The following is a 10,369-nucleotide window of genomic DNA, read 5'->3' on the forward strand; positions in this document are numbered from 1 at the left end:
GTTCAACATAGGACAGCATTTCCTGTGTCGACAGGTCATCAGTGCTGTGTGTAAATGGGCAATTTAGTAGCTAAGCCAGCCCTATTCTGTGTCACAGCTGATGCATAGACAAACAAGGGGGCTGACTTAGCTATTGAAATGAGCTCATCAGCCAGCCCCTTTCACTCACTGCACTGATGATGTACTGACATAGGGACAGCTGTATTAAACACAGGCCATAAGTGACAATACAGATTACACAGTCAGGGACTGCTAAAATCCTGCGGGTCTGATGGGCTTTTTAGACATTGTCTCTGCCGATGCTTCTGTTTGCGCCATAGTTCTCATTCAGTTATACATTTCTTGAAAAAGGGAATACAGAAGCACTGATAAGCCGCTTCTGTCATTCCGTCAATGTACAATGCCATGAGATTGTAGAAGGGATAATGTAGCAATATCACAATAAATTTCTGGATTCTGGGCACTTGCACCACCTGCCACCTAATGGCTAGACGATCAGGAAGAGGTTAAGGATACTTTTTTTTTTTTTATCCTGATTTACTCAGTCAATCCCATTAACCCTAGAACGCATACCTGGGGCCTCAACAGGGCAGGCCTGCAATTGTTTTCTATTTTCTGCAAGATTTCTTTAGTTAGAATTTTGAAACTCTAGGTATTCCTCAGGTATATAGTGGTTTGTCATTTTTGTTTGAGTTATTCCATGTTATTTGCACACGGGCCTAAAAGGCTCCAGGTATGTGAAAGTGTAGATTTTTATGGTCATGCGTTCTAGGGTTAAGGAATACTATGCTAGGCTCTAAACTGTCTTACACATATGCGCATAAGCACCCCAGGATCAGAAAAAGTATGGGGTTCAGCATGTTAAGTGTTAAAACTCACAAACCTAAAAGGGGGGTATATATAATATATATATATATATATATATATATATATATATATATATATATATATATATATATATATATATAAAAGAAAACAATGGGTTAAGAGTAGAAAGTGTTAAAATAAGTAAATAACCATTTGTAATCTCCACCACTACAGCGGTCCCAGATAATCTTTATAAACTTTGCCGCAGTGATCAAGTATACTACAGCCAAATGACCACTGCAGCCAATCACCAGCCTCAGCGGTACAGCACGAGGCTGTTGAGTTCAGTGCAATGTTCACATGGCTATGGTGCAGAGGATCACTGCAGCAAAGTAAATACAGACTGTCAGGGATCTAAAAATTGTTATTTTATCACCATTTTTATGCTGTTCGCTTTTTCTTTTTCTTCCAAAAGTCTCGGACATTCTATCAAGTACGAATATTGTGTGACCTTTTTTATGCCTTTCTCCTCACCATGGCCTCGCGGAGTATCCTGTGTAGCTATTCTGATTTCCATATTTTGAACTAATGAGGACTGACATGAAATAGTTTTACAAGTTGGAATACATGGCTATATATTTGCAAACATCAACTTAGGCCAAGTGCCCACGATGCAGAAATGCTGCGGAGCGTTTCTGCATCTCCCTGGCAGAAAAAAAAATCCATGCTGATTTTACATGCCTTTTTTCGGCCAGGTAGAAGCGTTTGTGAATCGTTTTTAACATGCGATTTCGCATGCGGGTTGTCAAGTTCTTTTACAAGCGATTTTAGCATCACTTGGAAAGTGTTTGACAACTTGGTCACACTATATAAATCCATGCAACCGTCATAGATTTATATTGTGTGACCAAGTTACGATGCTGCAAATGCAGCATCAATAGTAGAAAAAAAAAAAGAATAAAAATGTTGAAAAATTAAAAAAACATTATTATCATCACCTTCCGATGGCCCCCAGTCTCCGTCTCCGATGCGTCCAGTGTCTTTGGCGGCTCGCGGTGCACTAAAAGTACCTTCCAGGACGTCATTTAGTCATGTGCCAGGTCACGTGACCGCCGATGTCAGCTGTCGCGTGACCTTTCACATCACTAAATGACGTCATGGAAGGTCCTTTGACACCACCGCGAGCAACCGAAGAGCTAGCAGCGCCGTCGGGAGCAGACAGGGGGCCATCAGAAGGAAAGTATATGTTTATTTTTTATTTTATTATTTTTTTAACTACAGGTACTATGGTACCCGGGTCTGGAGGAGAGTCTCCTCTTCTCCAGACCCGGGTACCATCTGCGCATTGAATCGCATAACATCCGCATGCATACACTTGTATGCATGCAGATGTTATGAGGTTCAATGCAAGTCAATGGCGGCGATTTTGCCACGATTCCGCAAAATTAATGGTAATGCTGCAGATTTTTCCGCAATGATAATCCGCAGTGAAAATCTCCGTAGCATGTGCACAGCATATGCAGATTATCATTGGGAAACATGGCAGACAACTTTTCATGCATTTTTAATGCGTTTTCACGGCGGAAAGGCAGCCGCGGAAACGCATTAAATCCGCATTGTGGGCACGAAGCCAAAGGCCTCATTCAGATGTCTGATTTTTCTCGCATGTGAACAAAAAAAAAACAATGCACTGACTTCCATTGTTGCGATGGATCAGATTTCTATTAGCGTTTGGTCATTGCATTGGTTTTTACCATCAGTTTTACACCAGAAAAAAAACGCGATGGAGGTTTCTCAAGCTTCTCCTAGCAAACAGTCAGTGGAAGATGCAACAGTTTTTCACAGACACACATGGACACTGCGGGAGCAGACTATCACTCCCAACATTGTCCCTTGCTCGTGCTGATCACAGCACGAGCAAGAGACAATGATGAGTGCAGTGTTCAGCACTCGGCGCTTGGGAACAGCACTAACTGTACCGCTGATTCCCAAGTGCTGGTACGTGTCACACGAATGTCATCCGTGTGTGTTCAGCGTGAGACGTTTTGCGGCCCGTGCAGTGGGTAAAAAACGGACATGTCAGCGTGTTTTGCCCACAAACACACAGTCTGTGGAAACACACTGACATGTGCGCAGACCCATAGATTTGAATGGGTCTGCATATGTCAGTGTCTCCGGTACGTGTGTCACCACACGTACTGGACACACTGACATGTGAAAGGGCCCTAAGTGTAAGTTTACATGAAAGTATGAAAAATAATGGATTATTTTTCATCTGTATGTCCAGTTCTGACATCCATATGGCATCAGTATCCGTTTTTATACACGAGTAATTAAACAATACAAAGTCAAAGTACAGTTTCCTATGTTACGGCTTTGTTGCCACAATGAGTTTTTGATGTAGCTGATTTTCTGCACCCATTAGGAAAATTAGGTTACTTGCATTTTTTCCATTGTATTTTTATTGCGTTTTTGATGCTGGTTTTTTTTTGTCTCTTTTTGATACGAGCTTTAAATAAAGCGGCTGTTTTTGGTACTTCCTGGTATTTTGATATGATAAATTTATTAATACAGTCATATGCTGATTACATTAGTTTTTGAAGCATTTGTGCAGCAGAAACGCACTAAAAACGCCTGTGCGTTTTTTACCTGCGGATTTTCTGCACCTAATGCAAGTCTATGGGGAAAATCTGCACAGAAATCTCAGTGTACCCGCAAGAGAAGTTTACATGTTGTGGATATGAAACTCGCACCGCAGGTCAGTTTACGCTGAGTAAAAAAAAGCAGTGGGCAGGAGATTTATATAAATTCCATTCATTTTACAAACTTTTTATAAGTGCATGTAGCACTTTCAAAGACAAGTCCGGCAATACCTTTACATGGCCAGCTCGTTCCTCCATTACTGAGAAATCAGCGTTTGAATGTATATGCAAATGAGGCTAAAGATCTATTTGTAGATCTGAAGCCTCTGTCACTCCAGCTCTATTCCCGGCCCAGCTCTGCCTCCTCCTGCTTGACCGAAATCCTCTATGCTGTGTGACTTTAGGCAAAGCAGCCATCAATCAAGCAGGTGGAGGCAGCGGCACTGGGTGGGGAATAGAGCTGGAGTGACAGAGGCTTCAGGTCTACAATAGCTCTTCAGCTTCATTTGCTAATTAATTTAATCGCTGATTTCTCAATAACAGGAGGGACAGACTGGTCATGTAAAGGTATTTCTGGACGTGTCATTGAAAGAGCTAGTTGTGCATATAAATAGTTTGGGGTGTGAAACCCTGCTGACAGGTTCTTTTTAAATAAATAAGCGTGAAACATATTACGGCTATCTCTACCTAGAATGACGACTGATTTTTTTTTAGTAATTTTCACACTTCTATATATTAGCATTCAGTATAATTTGAAGACAATTTTTTATACTTTTTCATGAAGATAAAAGAAAAATTAAGACAAATTTCAAAATAACGTTATTTTAATTAAAATCTATAAATTTGCTGAACGTATGTACAGATATTTACTTGATGCAGTCCTGATCTCATGATCTCAAGGTCGACCACCCAATGAGTATTGTTCAAACCACCCTGATGGTGCTTTCCCAACCCCCTTATTGTAGGTCAATAGCATTGTACTGCGTCCATCGCCTTCTTATGACATCCCGTGTACTTTGGCATCCAGAGATTTGACCAGCCCCGACTGATATTTTGGAAGCTTTTCCTTGCCATCTGTTGGGCTTCTTTACCCATCTTCTGTTTTGCATAGAAAATGAAAATTAATCGGGCCCTATAATCTTTCAGTTCCACTTTGTGATGTAGGTGCAGATCATCTTTGGGTGATGCGTAACGTGTTCAGTCCTCGCACTTTCAAGCAGTTCCCAGCGTGTTCTCTTCTTGTGGCCTGAGAAGACAGATCAGTTTGTGGTGAGTGCACATCATCTACAGCAGATGCTTACAGTACGCTTCCTTACGTCTTCCTGCCCCTCTGGTAGATTGCAAAGTTCACTAAGAAGAGGAGCTGGTGTGTAAGGAATGACCTCAGTCATATGTGATCTGAACAATGCTGAATATGCACTCACTTCTTTTTCAGGACCCCCTTTAAGTTTGTGGGGTTCTCCCTGTATTTTAACATTTTCAATAAAGGATCAGGTTTTGTCCCCCCCCCCCCCCCATTTTAAAGATTCTCAATTCACAGGTAAATATCAGTCTTCAGTAAATACAGATTTTCCCATTACGGAGACAGGAGATGGCAGTTGGTGCTCATACAGATCTATGGAGAACTGCAAGTTGTCGTTTCAGGAGAACTTGCAGCAAAGTCTCTGCCTCTAGCTCCTCCCTCTATATAGAATTTTAAAAGCACCAACTGTCGTCTCCTTTCTCAGTAATGGGAAAATCTGTCGTTACTAAATACAGATTTACCTCTGAACTGAGAGTAAAATATCAGTCCAGGAAGAGAGAGAAGCAGATTTCTCTGATAAGATCCATTACATATTTGCTTATTTTCATGCATACTATTGATTTATGAAATAAAAACTAAAACACTGGTTGCGCTTTAATAATGAAGTCAGAGGCCAGCTTTAGGCTCACAGTTTTGCCTCCACTTCTGATATACAGGACCAGAAATTCTTCTGTGTATAGCGAAGGCCACATTCAGTATTTTACATCAGCATTTGTAACCCAAAATCAGAAGTGGAACAATCAGAGGAAAAGTATAATAGAAACACGTCACCACTTCTGCATTTATCACCCACTCCTGGTTTTGACTTAGAAATCTTGATGTAAAATACTGAACGTCGCCTTACATGTCTATAGGTTCTCATTGGCCAAGTGTCTATTTGGAATACCTTTTTCCACAGTGCTATTAAAAAAAAAAAAAAAAAAAAATCTTAAAAGGGGTTGTCCGGTCTTGTGAAAGTCTGCAGTCACTATGTGACTGCAGACTTCTGATCCTTTACAGCACGCACACCGCATGCTGTCAGGATTCTCCTGTGTCAGTGCAGAGACTGGGTGGTCTCGTGATTGCAAGTGTGCGATTTGCATACTGCCGGCCTCATTCCGACTGGACATGCTTGGACTTACTCAATTCAATTATATTGAGCGAGGCCGAGCACGTGACCAATTGTATGAAAATAGCATACTTGTCCAATCTCTGCAGTGACACCAGAGAATCATGACAGTGTGCGGTGTGCACGCTTTAAGGATTCAGAAGTCTGCAGTCACAAAGGGTGACTGCAGTCTTTCACCACAAGGACGGACGACCCCTTTAAAGGTGGCTATTCTTTTAATTACTACTGTACAAGCAAATGCTCGGCGGTGACAGTACACAGCACAAAATACAGGTTCGATTGAAATAAAGGAACATCTAAGGGTAGAATCACATGGCGGTCAGGCATTAAATTCAGCAGGAACGTTATGTCTTTGCAAAATATGTAATGTATGGAAAAACATATCGCATATAGGTTTTTGTTTTTTTTAACAGTAAATGTCAGACATATTACATTTGTGGATCATCTCAAATGTTCCTACTGAATGTAATGCCCAAACGCAATGTGAATATACCCTTATTCAGCCGAAACAGTTTTTTGTGCTGTGTCTTGTCACCGAGCATTTGCTCGTCCTGATGCAATAGTGTAATGCTCTGCTCTGCCATTATCTACATTGAGGTCAGAGGACACAAGATAAGGTTTAAATACTAGAGACCGGATAGGACTGTCCAGTTTGGGTACACCGTGTCGCGGTAGGAGGTCTTTTATGATCAAATAGTGTTAACCAAGTACCCTATGTTATTTACATGTACTATTATCATTTCCCTACTACAGGGTATATGCTCATTTTGTTTTTTTCTTCGGTTTTGTCAGTGAAACGGCCACAGTGTGAACATGCTCTTACACATTGCACGTATACCAACTTGTGCTCCTGCTCATTTCTTTGGTTTTCCAATAGTATAATGTCTACATTGTTGTACTTCACATTTTGCATGAACTACTAATGATCAATTAAAAAGAAAAATAAAATGATTAAAGAAATAAATAAAAGCTCCTTATTCTGAATGAGCATATTCGGGACTCTCTGCACAGTCATCCTTATTGCTGCGGGCTTCATTAGCATGCTAACGCTATAAAAACTTGAGAGTTAAGACATTTACTCTAGGACTCGTGTCAATTGCAAATTAATGTGTTAATATAAAAAGCTGCAGAAATCAGCCAGGGATTTGTAAGTGAAAATAGCCGGAGAAACCATTGTAGGATTCTGAATCCCATTGTTATATACATACAGTGTATATAAACCATATTAGGGCTTTGCTCAAGATTCAGGGTCAGAGGTGTCACAATAGTTTATGTGGCTGAAGGCCTAAGGCAACACATTTCTTTAGCCTCCAGTCAAAATGTTATAATTGGCCCTGACTGCTTTTGCTTCTTCTGGTTACTGTGTAGTATGTGTATGGCTACGTTCCCACAATGAGCTTTTGGGGAGTTTTTTTCTGCACCTATTAAGTAAAATATGCAACTTGCATTTTTTTTTTAAGTATATATACACAGCATAAAAAGTAATAAAAAAATAAAAAAACTCAACAAAAACTCATGGTGGAAACGTAGCGTAATAGTTTGTGATGTGAAGCTCTGGTCATCCTAAATACCAGATATAAAAAAAAAAAATGGCACCTTTTTCTCTCTATGCCGTTTTACATTTTTTATATTGTTCACTATATTAAGACGCAGGTCGAAATTCTCTTTTATAAGGGAAGGTTCACATTGATTTTTTTTATGTTGATTTTGAAGCAGATCCGCATCAAAATCTACATCACAGAGTATTTGACGCGTTTTTTTTCATGTGGATTTTAAAGCAGATTTTCTTCAAAATTTGTTTAAAAAAACCCTGTGTGAACTTCGCCTTATTGATCACTCAAGAACAAGTGGCCCACTTGTCTTGAGTGCATCCATTAGAAAGAATAAACTGAGCAGACTTCTGTATATACAGTGCATATATTGTATATACAGTACTTCCCCCTTATAGCCACCATTGTTTAGGAAGCAATACTCCCCACTGCTGCTGTTTATATGACCTACTTTGCTGTAGTGTTAGGCTACGATCTCATGATGAGCCTTTGATGTTGCAGATTTTCTGCACCTATTAAGTAAATGCGGGGGGGTTTTTTTCGTTTTTTTTTTTTTTTACTATACACATTTTTAAGGTTTTTGTCTCTTTTTGATATGTCATGTTTTAAATAAAGCAGCTTTGTTTTTGATACTTCCCGGTATTTGGTTTTGACAAAACTGTATTGATACAGTCATGTGCTGATTACACGCGTTTTTGATGCTTTTCTGCAGCGGAACGCACTAAAAATGCATGTTTTTTACCTGCGGATTTTTCGTATCCAATACAAGTCTGCACATAAAAATTGACACGCTGCAGATTTGAAACTCGCACCGCAAGTCAGTTCATGCTGAGTTTAAAAAAAAGCTCAGTGGGCCGGAAATTTCTATAAATCCCATCCACTTTGCTGGAACTGTAAGGCTACGTTCCCACGATGAGTTTTTGGTGAGTTTTTTTATGCAGCGTATTTTCGAAACAAAACGCAAATGACCTATTTTAGTTAATGGGTGCAGAAAATCTGCAACATCAAAAACTCATCGTGTGCACACAGTCTTACTTCTGCCACTAGACAGCACATTTCTTCATTAGTCTATAAGCCTCAATCATTGCAAAATAAATAAGACTTTTTTTCTACCATGTGAAATATGGCAACCTATATTGTAATGTGAAAGTCACGGATAAATGAATGATTGAAGAGTTTATTATATATTTTGAAAAATGTCTAAGAAATTTGGATTTCCCATTAATCTATTTATCTTGGCTATGGAACGAAGCCTGACTATGGAGTATAAAACTAGCCATAGATTGAAAGATTTGTCTTTGAAATGGATTTGGAGTAAAGCGCCCCAAAATGGGACTTATTTTTTGTGGAGAACCCTTTTTAGAGGCCAGGTTCAGATGAGAATATCAGAAACTGTCCAATTTTCATACAAGAAAAACGGACTGTTTTTCCATCTGTATTTGCATATTTCATTTTTTACATCCGCCATTATTATACATCAACATTTAAAAAAAAAAAAAGTATAAAAGATACAAGTACAGCTTTACAGTTTCCTAGGTTAAGAATTGGAATGTATCTGTAAAAATCGGATGCCATATGGATAATCCATATAGGATCCGATTTTTCTAGCGCACCCATTGACTTGAATAGGAGAATCTCATCTGAAATACAGAAGACACTAGAGAATGCTGCAATTTTTTTTTAAGTCATCGGAGCAACCTTATTCAATAAAAGTGGTCTGTGTGCCATCCGATTTTAACACAGACAGCACATGTGCGTATAATCCGCTCATCTGAACCAGCGCCTATTTTGTGGGTATCCATATATATTGTGGCACATGTATCGTAGTGATCAGTAAACGGAACAGTCGGAAAGGTCCTATTCTCACATTCTGCATAGGACGCAGGTTTAGTACTTGGAATAAAGAGCACAACTTACCCCCTTTCTTTGGTTGCTGAGGCAGAAGGTGCAGATGCTGCGTGGCAGCTTGCCCTCTGCTTCATCTCTGGTCCTGTAGACAGTGCTGAAGCACGGCTGTCCATCATCGCAGCCTTCCCCTAGTAGAAGCACATTGGCCAGGTGGGAGATATAGCTGGAAGCTAGGCGCAGGGTCTCAATTTTGGACAGCTTTCTATCCACCGGCTCAGTGGGTATCAGCGTGCGCAGGGCAGTAAAGGCTGTGTTAACACTTTGTGTCCTGTCTCTTTCTCTGGCATTGGCCGCCTGTCTCTGCTTTACCACCACCACCTGTCCGGGCTTCCTAGGAACCTTTCTCCTCTTTGTGGAAGTTTCATAGCAGTCATAGGATTGATCCGAGTTGTCGCTCTCACTCCTGTTCTCCTCGTCCTCAGACATCATAGAAACATCTGGATAAATCACATGAGCAGGCATGGATCGCAGCATGGTGAAAGCCATGCTTTGTCTACCACCACAGCCTGTCACTCGTTACCTGGCGCTGCGTAAAATGGTCGCAAATCTTCAATAGTCTCCCCTGCTGCACCTCTTCCAAGCCAAGTCCTTAATTCCCTTTGCCAATAATTGCACTTTGTATTATCGCTCATAAGGAGGCCTGATGGTGCTCAGAGCCCGAGCCTGTGAGTGTAATTCTCCTAATGTCTTCACAGCTGTTCATGTAGTTCCCTCCCAACTGCAAGAAAGGAGGAGCAGCAAGAAGCTGTGGTGGCCGCTCAGGAATCTCTATATATAAGACCTGGGAGGGACTACTGGTGGCCGCTCTGCTAGCAGATGGCACTACTGGGTGAAGGCAGCGCCTGGGCTATAGCTCGCCGAGTGGCATGTCATAGATTTATTTATAGAAAGTCGGATATAGGATTCATTTTTTTGCACATGGAGATACATATCAGACGTGTTAACTCTTTGCAGAACCAGTATAAAGCTATGTTCACACAATTAGTTTTTGGTACGTTTTTGACGCTGCGTATTTTTGCTGCATCAAATACACAGTGTCTTACAGTTCCAG

General features: G+C 40.5%; 1 protein-coding gene across 1 annotated transcript; it reads right to left on the reverse strand.

Moving 5' to 3' along the window:
* Positions 1–4,303: 4,303 nt before the first annotated feature.
* Positions 4,304–10,090, reverse strand: TCF15 (transcription factor 15). Its single transcript, XM_073681031.1, has 2 exons — positions 9,328–10,090; positions 4,304–4,695 (listed from the first exon to the last, which is right to left on the reverse strand). The coding sequence occupies exons 1-2, from the start codon at positions 9,802–9,804 to the stop codon at positions 4,621–4,623; spliced, it is 552 nt and encodes a 183-aa protein (XP_073537132.1). The 5' UTR covers positions 9,805–10,090; the 3' UTR covers positions 4,304–4,620.
* Positions 10,091–10,369: the final 279 nt, after the last annotated feature.

Source organism: Phyllobates terribilis, unplaced genomic scaffold (assembly GCF_046119375.1).
Source record: "Phyllobates terribilis strain yellow unplaced genomic scaffold, ASM4611937v1 Scaffold_5__5_contigs__length_657084704, whole genome shotgun sequence".
NCBI classification, from domain to species: domain Eukaryota; kingdom Metazoa; phylum Chordata; class Amphibia; order Anura; family Dendrobatidae; genus Phyllobates; species Phyllobates terribilis.